The sequence below is a fragment of the Balaenoptera ricei genome, chromosome 4 (genome assembly GCF_028023285.1).
Source record: "Balaenoptera ricei isolate mBalRic1 chromosome 4, mBalRic1.hap2, whole genome shotgun sequence".
Taxonomy (NCBI): Eukaryota; Metazoa; Chordata; class Mammalia; order Artiodactyla; family Balaenopteridae; genus Balaenoptera; species Balaenoptera ricei.
The window spans coordinates 82331198-82351295 of record NC_082642.1 but is presented as its reverse complement, the minus strand read 5'-3'; the positions used below and the strand labels follow the sequence as shown (position 1 = coordinate 82351295).

The following is a 20098-nucleotide window of genomic DNA, read 5'->3' as shown; positions in this document are numbered from 1 at the left end:
CTATTGCATAGAACTCTTCTACCTGATGATATGTCAATAGGCTGACCTTATTTTCAAGATAAGTTCCCTTCTCCTTGCTGTCTCTCATTTCTGCTTTGACAGTGAGACTGAACTTGGCTTTTTCCAAGGCTCACTAGGTTAGAAGATGCCACTGCAGATGGATTGCTGAAAGTTAAAAGTAACTATTTCCACGTGTGAAAGAAAGCTTCACTGGATTGGGATGAAGCATTGGGAGAAGGGACTTTCTGGATTTAGATAATGTTAAAATCACAAGAACCAGGTTTCAATTTCAAGAGGGAACAGAGGAATAGAAATGTATATTTCAAGTGGTAACAAAACTAGTTTTACATTCCGCACTTGTCTTACATTGTCTGGAGTAAGTGGCACACATGGGCACTATTATCCTTGTAGGGGAGCCAAGACGGTATCCCTGAAGACATCTGGTAGACTGCAAACAGAATGATGGCATGCAGGGATTTCTATCTGCTGCCTGGCCAGTTGTGGGACTCTTCAATCAGAGGAAATCAAACCATACTAAAAAAAGTCCCCCAGGAGAAGCAGAGGAGAAATAGAATGGAATTTGGCAGAAAAGCCACATGATGAGCACAGGCTTTGTGGCCCAATCTTCTGCCAGGCCTAGTTAGCTGACCTTCTGCAAGCTATAGTCATTGACAAAGTACATACAGTGGTTAGGAGGCAGACTCTGGGTTCAAATTACAACTCCAATAATTACTAGACCCTGGGCAAATTATTTACCTTCTTTTTGGTTCAGTTTTCTCATCTGGGAAAGAACAATGCCTACACCTCACAGGTTTATAGTCAAGAAATATGTATAATGCATGTAAAACTTGTAGTATATAGTAAGTGCTCAGTGCATGCTAGTCTTATTGTAAACAGAACCATTAGTGGGGGTATTTAGAATCAAGTCAGACTAGAGAAACTCTACTGCAAGCAAAAGTCTTGATGGAGGGGCATAGAGAGATTTAAGAACTCATCTAGCTCTATCTCCTTGTGGTGCTCTTCGGGGAAGAGCAAGATAAGGAAGAGGTGGTCTTTCTTCACAATGATCTTACAGTAAGGTAGAAGGTATAGACATATAAACATATATTATGTATATTACATAGTATATATAACATATATACACATGTGTGTATGTATATATAGATGAGAAATAAAGGCCATAAAAATTATGAATAAAATACAACAGTAACAAAAATTTAAATGAAATTAATGCTGACTTAGAAATTGGAGACTATATCCTAGGGTAGGTTACAGTGCCTTTCTACCTGTACCAAACCCTTTTTTTAAAAAGCTACATTTGCAAGTCAGGTAGATTATACATCTGAATCCTGGACTCCAGCAGGACAAAGTCTTCATTTTTCTTTAATCATTCACATCAATAACCCAAGTAAGTTAAATTCAAGGAAGCAGCAATTCTACCCTGGCCAAGTTTCTGTTATTTTGCTGTCTCCCTGCTCCCTACTGAACTGACAAATGAAACTGGGATCAGATGTGGTCCAAGCTTGTCCCATCGCTGATTGGTCTCTAATTGTTCAATAGAGATCACAGGTACATTTCTGAATGTTTTGGACAACTTCTGATGAGTCCCAAACTCTCCTGATTGGAATGCTTTAAACAAAGCAGGATAAAAAAAATTAGCAAAGAAAAAATTAACCATGTTTTCTACTACTTGCAATTCTTAGCCTAGTAGTAATACACTCTTTGTTCTGCGGAAAAACACTCTATATTGATTATGCTGACACTGACAGTAAAGCTGTGTGGTGGCTGGCTTTATTTTAATTTATTTTTTCTTCACATCTCAGATGAGAAAGTGGGTTATGATTCATCCTGCACAATCTGAGTCAAAATTCATTTTTGTCTCTTTTCAATTAGTTCTTCTTCATTCCACATTAAAAAGCAAGAGTAGTTTGCTCAGCAAATGAGAACACTGTGGTATGTCTGTGTGTTGCTTTCTCACACACAATGACTGAAAAACATTTTTTGTAATGATATTCCAATAACAAGAGAACATCATAAGAAAATTCAAAGTGTTAATTCAAATAGAGATAAACAGTGACATTAAAAATTCAGAGCAACTGATTATTACACACTAATCATAAGCGGCATAAATCAAGCTAGATGCTGCACTGCGAAGCAATACTGACATCTCTTAAATTTTTGATTTGTTATGGTTTAGAATACATTTTCACATCTATTCCTTTAACTTGGTCCTCACAAAAATTATATACAATAGATAGGATAACCTTTATTAATAGGTGAAATAACTGAAATTCAAAAAGTTTAAGAGGTTATATAAAGTTGCTTAAAGTACATGTAATTTAATCCAGAAAACCTACATTAAGAATTTGGTTCCATCTCTTAACTGGTCCTTGTTTAAGCTGATTTCTCTCTAATCCTAAAACTGTTAAAAAAAATGTTTTCAAATAATGCATAATATGTTCCAAAGCACATTGCAAATGTCAAATGTCACCAATGTCACGCAGAGAAGATACTTGGATTTCCTGACTCCAAGTCCAGTTCTGGTGTCACTATGCCATGTAACAAAAGATGAATTATTTATTTTTATGACAATGCTATATTATACACTGAAGACCATGATCACATTCATGGTTACTAATATTAATATTATTTATGTATACAAAGTATCATTAGTGAACAACATATTAAACCAGGAAAATCCTTAAACAGTGATGCTAGCATATCCAACTCAGTACACAGTGTCCCTTATGTTCTACAATCTTAGTTTATGTTTGTTAACTGACATTTAAAGCTACTTCAAATGATGTGAACCTTCCCGTAAATCTTAGGAAATGAGGAACAGTACTGAGCAGAGTATAAAACAGTCTAGGAAATATAATTCTTGGGTTTCTTTTCCAATTCTTCTGAAGCAAGCAATGTTGTAATTCCACATAGGGCAGCTATGTTCCTACCCACTTATGTTTTAATGGTGTATAGAGGACAATATACGAAAAGTATTTGAGGTAAGTAAATTAAAAGGCCAAAGGATCCCAAGAGATCATGAAGTCTACGAGAGATGAGGTCCATGGAAAAGGGGCTGGCCTAATATGTCACAGCAAGATTGTGGGACAGTGACCAGCCCAGAATCTGGCCTCTGGTTACTTGATACCTGGCTCTTTACACCACTACATGGCCTCTCATGATAACATGATGATGCTGGGTATAAAAAAAAATTTTTTTTAGTAAAACTTAACTCAATGGGTAACCTTTGACATCATTTCACCATAATATTCCATCAATTTATCTTCTGGTTGAGTTATACACACATTTCTCAGTATTTTGAACATTGGAGGGTTCATGGATGAACATTTTAAATTTAATTATGGTATTTAGTTTCATGCCTTTTAGGGGAAAAAAAGCAACAAGTACTTTAATCCATAAAATCAAATTATGGATATTATTGACATGAATGAAGATAAAATAGGTTAAAAAATAAATGAATTGATTTGAACAAAAATGTTAGGCAAATAATAGTACAGATGGTTTGCATATGTGGTGAAAATTACGAAGGTGGCCTCCAATGACCAAAGAATGGGAAGCTTTCAAGTTGGAAGATTTATAGCCGGCTCTCTAACTGTGCCATGATCCTAGGGCTGAATGGTGTGTGTGTGTGTGTGTCTGTGAGTGTGTCTGTGAGTGTTTCTGTGTGAGTGTGAGTGTGTGTGAGTCTGTGTGAGTGTATGTGTGTGTGTGTCTCTGTGAGTGTGTGTCTGTGTGAGAGTGTGTGTGTGAATGTGTCTGTGTGTGTCTGTGTGAAAGTGTGTGTGTGAATGTGTCTGTGTGTGTGAGTGTGTGTGTCTGTGTGTGTGTGTGAATGTGTCTGTGTGTGTGTGTGAGTGTTATGAGTGTGTGAGTGTGTGTGTGTGTCTCTGTGAGTGTGTGAGTGTGTCTGTGTGAGAGTGTGTGTGTGAATGTGTCTGTGTGTGTCTGTGTGAGAGTGCGTGTGTGAATGTGTCTGTGTGTGTGAATGTGTCTGTGTGTGTCTGTGTGAGTGTGTGTTATGAGTGTGTGTGTGTCTGTGTGAGTGTGTGTGTGTGGAGAGCGAGACAGTAGATGTTAGTAACTGTTTTCAATTACCTCCTGCCTACTGTATCATCTTAGCCTCCTTCAACAAGTCACTCCACAGTGTTTGTGTTCCTTCTTGTTGAATTTTAACAAATGATGTTCACTTCCAGGTAGGAGTGGAGCCAGGTCCAGGACTGATATAAATTGAAGTTTTGATAGAGAACCAGATGGGGACTGAGATCAGAGCTGTGCAGTGCTGTAATGAAACTGGGAGAATTTAATGTAACATGACCGGCATCAGAGTGAGAATTAGGAAGACAATCAGGATAAGGTCATTCATTTGGACCTGCTTGAGGGATTTCCCAGTTTATCGGCCTTGGATATTTTCTGCTTGCTTTTCTCTTAAAGCATTCAACTGTCTTTGCTGAGAACTCTGTCCACAAATAGTGCTTCACCAATAGGTCTCTCTATTCCCCAGCAACAGGCGGACTCCTCTGGCATTTTATCTGGCACAGGTCAGCTGGCAATAGTGGCAAAAGCCCCTGAACCTGGATGAAAAAGAATGTATTTTCCACTTCCAGTCATGAAATCTGTTTTCCATCAAAGCCCTTGGTGCTAGAGGATTGAACAAATGCTTTCTCTCCTTGATCATTATGTTACCTTATTTCTTTTCTCTCCCATAGCACACACTTCAATGATTGGTGTATAGCAAGCACTCAATAAATATTTGAAGATGAGTGAATCCGTTCAATTGAAAGTACAACAGATGCCTACCAAGTAGAACTCTGCAGATGTTCAAACAATGGCTTTGCTGACAGTCAATTAATTATGCCTTCTGACAATTCTAATGTCACTTCAAAGTCTGGAAGGAGATGATTATCTGTTTTAGAGAAAGTTGTGGGGAAAGTTCAGGTTGGGGGAAAGGAGCGTGGTTTGGAGAGGAAAGGGAGTTGAGTTCACAGTTATCTGTATTTGTGTGTTTAAGATCAGAAAATGCATAATTAGCACTTGTAGGTTCGGGTCTCAGCTCTGCATGTCTCAGTACACAACCACAGACAACCTACAAGTTGAAATTTTCTTTTGCCATACACATTGTGTGTCCCGCCAGCTCTTTCTCTCTCAGGATATCAAGCTTATTTCCACAGTTATTAGGTAAAGGATGCTTGATTATAAAGCAAAAATCTCTTTTCTATTTTTGTTTTCATTCTTTGATACAGAGAATGGTGATCCCAAAGCAACAGAATGAGTGAGTATCTGCTGTATGTATGAAACACCAATCCTGGGTGAGTCTTCCCAGCCTTGAAGGGGTGGTAATATAAGAGAATGATCTTTTATAACTGGTTGCTAGGGAAAAAACACGTAAACATGGAGAAAGGATTTTTTTTTTTCAGTGTGATGCCCTGCCCATCTGACCCAATTAGATTAGAACAGAAGAAAACTGAGGAGGTAAGAGATTGTCTTGGGAACCAAGGACCACAAAGGAATCCCAGAGGGGAGAAAATGTGATTTAGAACTTAAAAAAGAAAATTCTAACTTTGTAACCTATCCATTGATGAATTTCAGTCTTTAATTTTCAAAGAAAACACATGGAAAAGAGATCAAGTCCAAGGGTATCAATCTAATTTTGACTGAAGTTCAATGATCGTAGCAACCATGTGTTGTTCTACCTTAAACATTCTCTAGTGCCTTTAAGTGATTTAAAAAAGGAATGAGAAAGTCTGAGTTATAATCCATGGCTCTGTCACTAATTAGTTTGTGAACCTAGAAAACTCCCTTATTTTCACAATCTCTAAAAATGAGAGGATTTTCCTAGGTAGTCTTTAAGATTCCCTCTAGCTGTAACATTTTAAGATTCCATAAGGTGTTAAATAAATGAAGTATTTTCCCTCTGTAGTTTATACCATGTCCTGCCACAAGGAATATGGAATGTCTGCTCACAATTCTTATTCATGGGTTAATTAATTAATTAAACATTAAATATCTCCTATGTGCCAGGCATTGATCTAGGACCAAGGATGGGGACACAGCAGTGTACTAAACAAAAACTACCTTCAATCAGACTTATATACTAGTGAGGTAAACAATAAATACTACAAGTAAGTAACTTGATGAGTATGAGAAAAGAGGATATTGGCAATCACTTCAGTTCATTTATATTTGAAAATCAAGGAGATAAGGACAGTATATGTACAAAGGTTCTAACAAGTTTTTATCATTTTATTTTATCATTTTTAAGGGCAATGTGTTCTTAACTCAAATTTGAATAAGGTGTCACCACGTCTGGGTTCACAAAAATAGCAGGCCCAACCTACTCCCTCACCTTTGTGAACAGCCCTGCCATTCCTCTTCTTACCATCAGAGACTAATTTCTATTTTTTGTTCAGAAAGGAAATTCTGGCCATAGAGTTCAAATCACTCCCAGCTGTATGACCTTGAACGAGTCATTTGGGCTTTAGTTTTCTGGAAAATGAAAGGTTGTCCTAGATAGTTTCTAAGATTAAATTATTCTTTATGATACTACAAGTCTAGGTTTCCAAATCGATGCTTAAAAACACACTATGTAGCCAAATTAATTAAAAATTAATGTGTGCTAAGATAGAACACATAAAATGCTTAGGATTATTATTTATTTACTGCTGTAATCATATATTGCCCCAAGCAAACATTTTACCAGAAATCACTACCACAAAAGGAAATATATCAAATATGTCTCATTAATAGAAAACATTCTATTCCCATGACCCACAGAGACCTTAAACAAAAAGCTAGAGAGAAGCAAAACCAAGAAATCCATTTTTTTTTCCCAAATCAATACCACCTTTTCTCTAAACCACTTATTTTCTACTTATTCTTCCATTGTGGTTTTGGGGTTTTTAATTAATTAGGTTATTTTTCTGTGAAAATAAGATCCTTACGGTTTCAGGTTCCATCTGTACTAAAGGCAGCTCCCACTTGGAATCACTTTCTAGTTCGTAATTGACAGGAGCACTTTGGAAACCATTTCCTTGACACAAAATAATAAAAACAATGAAATACAAATTACTTAGCACTTGCCAGTTGAAACCCTCTAAAAACTTTTCAAAGCAATCACATTGTTCCTTGTACCGATGAAGAAGCTAAAACACAGAGTATGTTCACTGATTTATCTCATAGTCTATGACCAATCCAGTAACATGGTGCTAACAGAGCATGATGGGGTGGAAAGAGAACAGGATCTGGGATCAGTAGGCCTGGGCCCCTGTGCAATTCTGATGCTAATGAGATCTATGTCTAGCAGGGGTGGCAGAGGGCTCTGAGGAATGGGGAGTCCATTAATCACACAGATCCCGTTTCTTCATATGCCAAATGGAAATAAACATACTGTCGGTTTTGCAGGGCTGCTGTCTAGTTTAAATTAAATTATATAACAAGTATGAAAGTGCTTTACAAAGCACTATATAAATGTTAGTTGTAATCATGTAATAATAATGATAAGCTGGGGGTAGCACTAGAAGTTAGATGCAAGAGCTTGATTCCCACGCAAGTTGAGATGCCTAAGTCACTGAATATCAGAGTTGGACAAGTATTTTTGAAATCTCATCTCGTAATCCACTGAATGCTTGAGTACCTTTCACCACTTCCCCAACAAGGGGTTACTGGGCTTTGGCCTACGCTCTTCCAAGAAACTTCTTCTGTCTGTTAAACATGTTAATTCATTATACCGAATGTAAATTTGCCAGCTTCCCCTCACTTGCCTTTGTAGCTAACTTTGGGATAACACATATTAAGTCTAGTACCTTTTCGACATGGCAGTTCTCCAATAGCTTTCAGGGCTCCAGGTTTTCTTTTCTCCACTCCTTCAACTGTAGCTCAAATAGTGGTTTCCAGTTTCCTAAGCCTCTTAGTCCAAGTCCTCTAGACATGCTCACTTATCCTTTGGTCTTACTAGAATAGAAAAGAAATAAACCATCTTCCCCATTGTTTGGGGCACTCTGCTTCTACTCACGAACATCCTTTGGACCTCCATCTTGCTCTCAATTGAGAAGATATGTAGTACCAAGTATGGTGAGGTGGTTTTATCAGTAAAGTACTCGTAGCACGTTCCCATCCATGCCTTTCTTCTCTTAGGGCTTGACACATGCCAGGTCCCCACCGCCTCATATCTTCCCCTCTGTTCACCTGTCCTTTGAAGCAATAAAGGCTACTTCTCCTAGAACCAACTTCTGGTTTTATGCAAAAACTCTCAATATGCCTCACTAACAATGCTCAAGAGATAAACAAAAAAATTCTTAGATAAATGCCAAGTTCTGTGAAGAGAATTTACCTAGTGTTGCTCTAAAGGCACAGGGATTCTTCAAATAGCTCACTAAACAATATTAAGACTCACACACTTCAGTGTTTTTTTTTGGAAGAAGGAATAAGACAACACCATGTAAACACTGCCAAGATAATTACAGTTTCCTGCTTAAAAATAAGCTGGTAGATATTTTTAGTCCATCCTCAGATATATTACATTATTCATTTCCAGAGATACTGTATTCCAAGATTGTTGCCTTCTGCCTTAGGGTCTGTACAGCCAGAGCACCATTATTTTGGAGAGAATCATGCCATGGCCACAGACTGAGACATGGAACTTCTCACCTACAAACATGCTTTCTCTTTCAAAATGAATGAAAACACAATACTTAGAGGCTCTGGGTATACCAACCAACATGGAGAACACCTGGATAAATTCACAGACATGGCTCAAGGATAGCTAGAGACAAACTCAACTTTCCTTTACATTTCTCCCTCAAAACTATCTGAAAAATATAAGCTCCAAATGCTGGCCACTAGCCCTGTAAGCTTCCTAATTTTCTAACAACGAAAACTTTCTCCCCCATTAATTTTAATAGCTAATTTAAAAATCCTCCCTCTCCTATTTTAAGTTCTGAACTTTACCTTAAATTATAGTAATTTATAGTTCATCACCCCTTGTTCTTTCTGTGTATCTACCCCTGGCACTGAGAATCTCCTCTAGCAGAAACATAGTTTTCTAGTTGCCCAGGGAAACAGGTTGCTCCAAGATGCAAGCACTTGAACCAAGGCCTGTGGCCTTGCAAATGATGTGAACTAAAGATCTACTGCCTGGTTAACTGAATTAGATGAGAATTTCTCCTTACCTTCAACTTTCTTCTATATTTCCTCTCTTCCCTCTAGAGCACAGCGTTCTAGGCCCACTCAAGTACGCCCTTGCTAATGGAAAGACACTAGGGAATCTGCTACAGCCAAAATTCAACTCCAAGTAGATGAAAAATGTTCAGAACGTGAGAGGCTATCTTCCCTTCAAAGATCTGGACTTATCATACTGCTCTACTATGATTCATCTGCTGTGGCATGTAGCTAATACTGTAATGCAACAGTTACAATTTTTGATTAAGATGTAAAAGGAACGGCATGGAAGCACTAAAACTAGCACATTTTCAGAAGAAATCATTAAAAAAAAAAAACAGCTGAGACTCAATTGAAGGTTCCAGCTTGTAATATTTTATCAAGAAATGACTTGAGGAAACAATCACTATAGCTCTTAGTGATTTTTAGTGATTTGCTTTCCCTTAAGGTCAACAGTCAGCTAACATGGCTGATAGAGAGGTATCAGGTGGGCTATCTCCCTACAGTGTGTATCTGAGCCATGGCAAAAAGCCTATGCTTAGTGTCACATCAGTTAATGCAGGAGTTAAAGATAGTCAAAGTATACTGCCAGTGACATTGAAGTCTGGGCTACAGAGGCCCTCGGAACAATTGATCTCTTACTTAAAGATCATGACTTCAGGAGGTAAAGGATGACATGAGGCAGGAATAGCCACCTACAGGAACAGCTTATGCCTCTTTGTAACGGTAATGAATCAGAATGGACTTGCGATCTGAAGAGTAAGTCGAAATCCTAAAATTTATAGCTGTGTGACTTGAACAACTCATTGAGTCTCTCTGAATCTCTGTTTCCTCATCAGAGAAATGAAAACTTCATGGCCAGATATATGAGTCAGACCATGACTGGGAGTAGGCTTTTTAAACTTGTAGAGGTTTAAGTAAATATAGCTTTCATCATCTCCACCACAATGGTTATCATCTCACCAACAGCAGAAAGGGTATGTGTCCAGTAGAAAATAAAGAAACAGATACACAAGAAAGGGAAATTTTAAAACAGTCAAGTTTACAAGATATAGGAATGACTCTCTACTTCTCCCGCCCAAGAAGGGAGTGTTAAGATGATTCATTTGTGGGACTTCCCTGGCGGTCCAGTGGTTAGGGCTTGGCGCTTCCACTGCAGGGGGTGCAGGTTCGATCCTTGGTTGGAGAACTAAGATCCCGTATGCCATGCGGCACGTACAAAAATAAAAGATAATTCATTTGTGATAGGCTTCAATACTCCTGGGGGGGAGAAAGGGTATCCTTTGTAGCTTTGCAGTTATAGTATCTCTTATTGTTATAATCTGAAGTGATTCTGCCCTCCTCATAATATCTCTACATCTATCTATCTTGTTTCAAAATAAGTTGCTGACATAATGACACTTTACCCTAAATACTTCAACATTTTGCTCCTAAAAACAAGGACATTATCTTATATAACCACAATGCCATTACTATACCCACAAAATTAACATTGATGTATTATCTAATATATAGTTCATATTTAAATTTCTCTAAACTTGCCCTAAATACTTTGTTTTTTGATCCAGATTCAATCAAGACGCATGCCTTGCATTTGAATGGCATGTCTTTTTTTCATTTTCTTTAATCTTGACATTTTAAAAGAATTCAGGACAATTGTCTTGAAAAATGGCACATCATGTGGATTTGTCTACTTCCTAATGGTTGGATTTCAGGTTAAATATTTCAGCAAGACTATATTACACAGGTGATGTTGTGTACTTTCTACTACATCATATCAGCTGGCACATGTCAGTTTGTCCCATTATTGGTGATGCTAAGTTTCATCACTTGGATTAAGAAAGTTTCCAAACTCTCTATTTGTGAAGGTATCTTTTCTCCTTTGACTTAAGTCACCTGCGGGGTGATATTTTGATATTCCTCCCCTACTTTCAAGCATGCCATAATTATAGTTCTTTAAACAAAGAAAAACTGCTAAGAGTAATGGGAAACTCCATAATGAAAAACAAAACACAAATATATTTGTGAATTATTCCACTCAAGGAAAAAAGAAAATAGGGGCTGCACAGAAAAAAATGAACATGACCACAGGGGAATCTATTCCATTGACACCATTTATTTACATTTTGTTCCCTCTCACTCACTGGTGCAGCTCATAATCTAGTAGGAGATCTTTGACATGAAAGCGTTTAATGACCTTCAGCAAATCAGCTATAGTGTCAATGAAAATTCCAGCATTACATAGGCAAAGTGATAGAAAAAGTGAGGGGGTTGAGGTGGGGCTGGGCACGTTAACGCAAGAGTGAAAAGTTCTTTTAAGGTGGTGATTAGCAATGCTATTTCCAGCCCAGAATGGAACTCAGGTAAAATTCTGATAGAGAACAAGAGATGACTCTTCTTCATCTCCCTTGGGTTAGGCCCTTCTGTTGCGAACACATTATTATGTAGCCTCCTTCTCTCATCTTCAGACTTAACTCTGTCTTCTATGCTCACCTAGTGTCTCAGGCAGACCCAACACAGTGCTGCACCCCTTGCTGCACAGACATTCCTTACATGCCTGCCTCTCTCCTGTCCTTCCCAGAACTTGTGAATCCCCTGAGGGCAGAGACTCTGCTTGGTGTCCCTTGCACACAGCAGCAGGCATGCAAAACATGTTCGGGAAATGTTTAATGTTTGAGTAGAACAGTAAACCATAGTTCTGTTAACTCATCCTTTGCTTCCTGCTTTTATCTAGCCAGTGAGAGGTAGAGCTGGCATTCAAACCAAGGCATTCTGGCTTTGGAACCCACATTCTTAACCACATTTCATGAAACAGTTCCCATAACCTTTGATCTCAACGTGCAGCACTCATTATATAAGATAAAGTCCTTAGTCTTTAGGCCACTGGTCCCAGCCTACCTCCCCTACCTTATTTCCCAAAATTTGTTCCTTCCCACATGGGTGCTTCACTCCAATGATTTTATTCCCTATTATGTTAAAATTCTACTCCTCAGAAATGACATCACTTCTCTACTATCATCGCACTTCCAAATCTCTATTACCATAATTTTAAAAACAACCCAAAGGCTATCCACTCCACAAACACTTTTCCATTCCTGCCTCATAATGTTCTCTCTCCTTTCTTCTCATTTCTCAAAGTGCTTTGGCTGAACTTCAAATAAGTTACTTGTCGCTTTCTGCCTTGTGTTAGGATTAAACACCACAACATTGTACACATCCTCTCTTAAGACTATAAGCTCCTTTAAAGGTAAGACCCACGTCTCCCTAGCTCCACATATCTCCAACACCTACCTAGCACAGTAGCCTGCACATAATAGGCCCTTGGTGGATATCTGCCATATAAAGTAATTTTCCTTAAATAATCTTGGCCTCAATTTATATTTTATTCATTCTATCTACTTAGAAGAGAATGCCCTTCCCTTATTTTCCATCTGTCCAAAGCTGATCTCCTCCGTAAAACCCTTCCTACATATCCAGACTAAACTTTGGAAGCGAAGGATATGTTTATTACCTGGGTTGTGGTGACGGCAAATATAAGCGCACACATACATCCAAACCCACCAAATTGTATACGTTAACTATGTGACTTTGTTTACTTCAATAAAGCTGTGGAAAAAGTTTTAGAAGAAAAAAAAAATGTATAGACCTGGAGTTTGGATTCTAATCCAGTCCTGCAACTTATTAGCTGTTGGTATTGGGCAGATTACTTAACATTTCTGTGCCTTGATTTCCTAATCTGGAAATAATAATAGCATTTACTTCACAGGGTTATATTTTTTTCTGTAAGGATGAAATGAGTTAATTCTTAATGAAGTACATACTGTATAACAGTGCTGCCATATTGTAAGCACCCAATAAAACTTAATCATTATTCCACATTCTCTCTCATGGTTTGTAATACTCATTTGGCAATGATTATTTACCAATTGGTGACATATGTTCTATTTTTGCTAGGAACTTCAGTTTAAATCATGTATTATTAATGGCTTTTTAATGGGCATATCTTGTTTTCTTTAGTAAAGCACGGGATAACTTTGATTATTGAGCATATTCTACATGCCAAGAACTTGGCTAAGTGCTTTCTATAAATATTTCATTCAGTACTCACTATAAAAGTATAAACTAGCCATTATTTCCACATTATAGATAAAGCAAAACAAAAAGATGTAGAGAATAAGCAATTTGTTCAAGTTGTCTAAACTAGTGAGTAGTAGAGCTAGGATAGTTCTTGAAGGCAAAGATAATATTTAATTAATCTCCCAGAGCGATTAACATATACTCATTAACACAGTTACTATCTATGTTCAATGTTTTTTATTGCTATCTATTTTGTTGTTGTGAAAATTGAAGCATATATATTTGGTATGTTAGCTTTTTGTGTTTGGTATACCTTAATACAGAGGCCTTATTTTTCACTCTTAATAAGCTTTTGAAAAAAGTTACCTTAGGCTCCAATATAAGCCCTTGTCCCATGTCAATGACAAGAGCATGATATACTTTTAGTATATTTTAATATAACTAGAGACTTTTTTTTAACTATTCTCTATGCATTTGTGCTAATCTCTATCAACTTACATTTAACTTTTAGCTTTGTGTACTTCTCTGCATTAATGCTGTTTCTACAGAGAACTTACTATGCAAGAAACGCTAAAGCACATTTGCTTCACACCTATGATTCACCAAGGTAGGAAATGGGGTTGAGGCAGTTGAGGAACGGGCCAATATTGCTTAGCTGGTAAAAGGCAGAAAAGGAACCAGAACCAGAACTCTTTATCCCCACTACTGTGCTCTTTTAGCTAAGCTACACTGTCTCCTGCATACAAAGAAATGTCACGTTTTTCATATTTTAACCCAATGCATTTATGATGTGGCTTTATGCCCTCAGTTTACCTGTCATTACATATTCCCAAATAGGAAGCAAGTGGGAAGACATGAAAGTAGGAAGTATTTGAAGAAGTAAAAGTCCTGTGCAATTTTTCCACCTCTATGCCTTTGCTCCCAACTGCTCCCCAAATGTAATATCCTCTCTCCAGATGCCCGAAAAGCAGTGCTACTCAGAATGATCTACAGATTCCTGTCTGACTAAGACACTCTGCAATGAGACAAGTACAGACACAGACAGTATTTAGAAAATATGATAGCAATTTAATAGAGTAATTTATTCCTGTTAAATCTAATAATGGTGAAACTCAGTCTTCCATTTTGTATTCTGTTTATTTCATTTTCTTAGTAACTAATTTTACTTGTACTCTATGGAAATATTGGTCTCCAACAGATTAGCGAGAAAACAGAAAATCTGAAAGGCACTGCTTTGAGTCCACGTTCAAGAACCACCAATTCTTCTCAAAAGCATTCCCGATGTTCTCGATGAATAGAGCTTTTACATTTTGTAACATTTGACCTAAGCTTCTCTTTTTTTTTTTTAACTGTAATACCTTAGTGCGAGGGACTTGATTCAGGGGCCAGCAGACTTTTTTTTTTTTTTTAATTAATTAATTAATTTATTTATTTTTATTTTTGGCTGTGTTGGGTCTTTCTCTAGTTGCGGCAAGCGGAGGCCACTCTTCATCGCGGTGCACGGGCCTCTCACTATCACTATCGTGGCCTCTCTTGCTGCGGAGCACAGGCTCCTGACGTGCAGGCTCAGTAGTTGTGGCTCATGGGCCTAGTTGCTCTGCGGCATGTGGGATCTTCCCAGACCAGGGCTTGAACCCATGTCCCCTGCATTAGCAGGCAGATTCTCAACCACTGCGCCACCAGGGAAGCCCGACCTAAGCTTCTCTTATGCCTCATAACTTTCTACCTAGATTAGCAATTGTTTGTTTTTCTTATCTTTTCTAAATAATTCCAACCTCCCTGAGGATAGGTTATGTATCTTTAACACCTCATACTTGGCGTATAATTCATAAATTCACATCACACGAATGGACTGGATGATTAACCACTGATAATTATTCACAGGTTTGGAGAGAGGAGAAGTTAAAAAAAATACAAAGGGAACAACTTTTCCTAAATAGGGAAAGGATTGAAAGCACAAAGTTTAGATACTACCCGATTCCACATTTTGTAAATGAACATTTAGATCAGTGAGAGGCCTGAACCCACACAGAAACCCTATTTCTGCCTAATAAGAAGCTAATAAATTGTCAAAAATTAACTTTTAAAATCAAATTTGTATTCAAGAAACTCTGCATTACCCCTGAAATTTTAGTCCAAGCTAAACAGACATCACATTTACGGCAGTCTCACAAAGCAATTTCCAGAACACTCAGGTGTGTGTACGTGCATACCAACTCCAACGCATCCAGACTCAAAGCTTTTACCAGTGGAGCCGGTACTATTCCTAATTACTAATTAAGGAAAACAGAACAGAACCTTTACTTCAGAACTCAGCCCTAGACCCCACTCACCAAAGTATTCATCGGCGGGTGGATTTTCCATGTCATACAGCATCTTCTTGGTCAGATGCTCGAGCTCATCTTCAGGGCGGAATGAGGAGGGGACAGCCGGAGGCCCCATGGATCCTGTTTGTCCACTCTGAAAGGCAGAAAACACAGAGTCCTTTAAGTGCAACCTAGACTCAACCAAGGCAATCAGGTAGTGTTTGCACTGTAGAGGAAAAAGCACTGGATGGGGCTATTAGGAGGCCTGGGTTTAGAACTGGTTTTATCAGCTAGTCAGTGTCTGACCTTGGGGGCACTTCTTTATTCACTTGCCTTATATAGATGAGCCATCTATCAGGCTTAGAAATCCATGTTTACAAAGAATAGGACTCTATTTCATTCAACAATTGCTAAGCAGTCACTATGTGCCAGTTGTAGATTTACAAAAAAAGATGAAGAAACTGAGTCTCTTCCCTTACAGAGCTTACAGTCAAGTAAGAGGTATAGGCACCCTAGTAATTAAAGATAAAGCAACTGTAGAAAGTGCACAATCAGAGCACAAAGGGGACTCCCACTGTCCGGAGAGGAAGAATTCCAGAGGAGAGGTGCCAGCACAGACTAGGATTTATTCAGCTAAAGGAGAGGAATCATAAACATTGAAGTTTTTTTTACATTCAGGTGAGGAAGAAGCCAGGTGGCATAAGGAACTCCTATGTATAAAGTTTGAGATAAGAAAAGAGATGAATATTAATGGGTACATGGGGTCCACAAAGTGAAGGGCCTTGTGTTCCAGTTAAGGAGGTTGAGTAACCTCCCTGCCCCACCCCACCAGACCACCCCTGCACTGCAAACAACCAGATATCAAATGAGGAGGTAAATCAGCAGTAGTAAACACTGGATTGGTGTTAAATAGGCGGATGTGCCTGAATTAAAGCAATGCAAGGGAATAAAATGTCAGGTGAAAGAACACTTGAGGTGATCAACCAAGCATCTAAAGTACGTAAAGAAAGAAGAAAGACCAGAGGCCAGATGTAAAATAGCTGGTGCTATGTAAATAAGAGGGAATTTGTTATATTTTCCTTTGCCTACATTATAACTTTGACCACTTCCGATATTACACCCCAGTATCTTCAAAGTATTAAAAATAAAAAGACTGTTAAAGGTTTAGAAATATCGGTGATGATATTCCCCATGGCAAATGGAAAGAGCTGAGATTGGGAATGTACTGCCTTGATCTTTATGCACTCTTAAAATTGTTGACCAAGAGTTTCTCCTTTCATGAATAGCTTACAAGAATCAGTTCAACAAGACTTGAAGCTGCATATTCATTCACCCGTTATCTTCACTATACCAAATGAGTTCTTGGATGTGAAAATCCTGTGAAGAACAAATCCTTGTACAAAAGTTTCATTATTATTACCAGCATCATTTCAACAACTAAGAAGGGTATTAATTACTTGTGTTATGGCTAGGGCATGAAATGCCTTCTAAACATATGTGAATTTGTTGATGGGTACCTATTTGGCCTTTTCTCTCTAATTATCTCTCATCTGGCATCTGCAGGATCATTACCTCAATCTACTCATTGTGAGGTAAAGAAATTGACACCCAAAAAGATAGGGCAGGGCTAATTAGGATAAAGCCAGGACAAGAGCCCATCCTAGATTCACTCATTTGTCCTAAACATTAATCTCAGGGCCTCCTCTAAACTTCAAATAATGCCTGCCCCATTGAGTTAGTGTGAGGGTTAAAGAAGTTCTTGACTCATTCACATTTGTTTTGCTTATTAGTTTATGCACACGTTCTTACAGTGCCTATTTTGTGTACCCTCTGCAAGCATCAGGGAGGAACACAAAGACGTATTTGACACAGTCTTTGCCTTTGAAAGGACTGGAGTCTAGTGAGGGTGAAAGACAGACACAAATGATCATCAGTTCCATAAAGCACACTATACTGGGGGGAGTGTATGCAGATATAAACATTGGAGGAGTGATTTGCTAGTATAATTAAACTTCAAATTGCTCATATATGCTATCAACTTTCAAGAAAATTTTACAGAAATATTCATATAAGAACATAAAATTATTGTGGCCAGAGATAGTGAAGGGATATATGGTGTGTCAGTGGCATTGTGGTTGGAGACAGATTTAATGAGGTGAGCTTGTGAACCTGTCTGAACTTGAGACCCCCCTCTGTAAAATGGGCTTGCAATGCTACCTCACAGTCTTTGTGAGAATTAAGATGAGACAGCTTGCATTTCATGCTAAATAGAGCTTAACTACTTTCAAGCCATGGCAACAAAGGGACTCTAGATCCCCCAGCCTGCCTCTGAGGGAGGGGACTATCCCAGTTCAGGTGACAACATTGAAGACGAGATAGGAAAATTATCTACAACTTTTTTTTTGCAGGTTTGCAATTAAGAGAGAACTTGAGCCCCAAATTTGGTATTACCTGACTCTAAATTCTACGTATTCTTTTCCAATCAAACATTGCTTTCCATAGAGAAAGTGCTAGAAAAGTATGAAATATTAATGGTTGTGGCTGTTTTAATTTAAATCAACAACTAGTAGAGAAAATCTGATAATTCCTGCTTCCAGTCTTAGGGTGAACCCTCAGGGAATGGACACAATTTATTATTGTTTGGCCCTAAAATCTGCCGGCTTCCCTTTTCATATAAACAAAGGCAGCAAGAAAGCCAAGTCTGTCCTCTGTAAATCGGAGCCAGTAATTGAGATTCTACCTTTAGCACTTAAATTTCAAGCAGAGGCCTAATTTCAAAGTACTTACCTTGTCAGTATTTCACAGATTTTAAGAAACAATACTTATATTATACCTTTTATTCTACAAATACTCCTTCCTATTTGCTTGTGATACTGTTTCTGAAGTTTGGAAAGGCTCTTTTCTTTTAGATTCTAATCTCAAATATTGCTGATCTTGGATTCCTGGTATTCCTTCTGCATAAAGACCCCAGGAGATCATCTCTTCCAGTGTTTCTGGACCTTATTTGGCTAGAGAACTCCCCACTGCCCCCATCTCCAGTGGGTAATACTCAACATCTGTGGAATACATAGTGGTAAAAAGTCAAGTTCTTCCCAGTTGTCTCTCACACCCAGGAAAATAGAGTTCAGGACTTTCTTCAGCGTTCAAGTCTCGTAAGTAGTAGTTTAGCACTTTCTCACTGGGATGAAGAGATCCCTTTCAATTTCTCTCCCCCGGGAGTGCTTAGGACTCAACACATCCTAGGAAAAATTAATAATTGTGTCCAAATCATTTTTAAATAAGCAGCTTCTAAAATTGTGTCTGGGCAATAAAACACAATTGAAAATTTATAAGTGGGGGGTGAGGGAGGGCTGGCAGGGGATGTGATATATTATTTTGTTTTTTATTTCTTCAGAAGTAGAAATATGAATAGCATCAGCAGTATATTCATTGTGACATAATAACAGTTCCTTGTATCTGTATGACCCTTTTCAAAGTGCCTGCTTTCACATATGTCATCTCAAATGTTTATACAACAGCCCTGTGTGATATATCACCCTATTTTATGGATGAGGAAATTGAGGCTCAGAAAAGATAACTGAGCAATGCTGTGTGCAGTACCAGCCCTGAAAGCCAGCAGAGCCCTGACTGAGACTAGGTAGGCTGAGTTGGCCGTGTTTTGGCTCCACTTCAATGCCTCGCTGGATTCCGATATTGTTATTTCCAAGCCTTCCAGCTCTATCACTATAGTCATTTGGATTTTAAAATACTGATTGTATTATCTAATAAGCAAAGATGTTTTCCAGAGTGGAGGCTTACTGCTAAATAGTGAAACAAAAGCACTGCACAACAAATATAAACACAGCCTCTAGCCTTTTCTAAGTAAAAGACATTCTTATAAGTATCAATATTAATCACTAATATGTGCATTCTTTGAAATGCCTGGACCTCCTAGTAAAGGCAAAAAAAGAAAAAAAAAACATTATATGACCCACGGATGAAATTACTGGGAAATAAATTTCAGAGAATTCCTTCAAAATTCTCTGAACATACTTTTCCTAAGGAAATGCCAAGTACTAAGCACTATCATTATAAAGTCAAATTATTCAGGATTCCTGCCTCTGACAACTCAGTTTAGGAAGAGAGAGACATGAAAATAGGTAATTACAGTAAAGTGTAAGTACAAAAACACAGGTATGAATTCAGTGTTCTGAGATAACAGAACACTGACAGAAAGGAGGTGACCACTTAGTTTGATATTGAAGGATAAACTGGATTTCACCAGATGAAAGAAAGGAAGAAAGAAAGAGAGAGAGAGAGAAAGAGGGAGAGAGAGAGAGACAGAGAGAGAGAGAGAGAAAGGAAGGAAGGAGGGAGAGAGAGAGAGAAAGAAAGAAAGAAGAAAAGGAAAAAAGAAAGAGAAAAAAAGTAAAGATATTCCAAGAACAGTACGTACACAAGAACATGAATATTAGCAAAAATGTTAAGAAATAGAGGGAGAACAGAGCTAGGATGAGGCTAGAGAAAAATGGGTTGTGGTCAAAGTCAAGACTGTTTTAGGC

General features: G+C 38.1%; 1 protein-coding gene across 14 annotated transcripts in view; it reads right to left on the bottom strand.

Moving 5' to 3' along the window:
* LPP (LIM domain containing preferred translocation partner in lipoma) overlaps positions 1–20098 on the bottom strand; it is a 695870-nt gene that overhangs the window by 159339 nt on the left and 516433 nt on the right. For all 14 annotated transcript variants that reach the window (XM_059920756.1, XM_059920758.1, XM_059920755.1 and 11 more), the window contains one exon: positions 15585–15711. In XM_059920756.1, coding sequence (XP_059776739.1) covers positions 15585–15711 — 127 coding nt within the window. The remainder of the gene's footprint in view (positions 1–15584; positions 15712–20098) is intronic.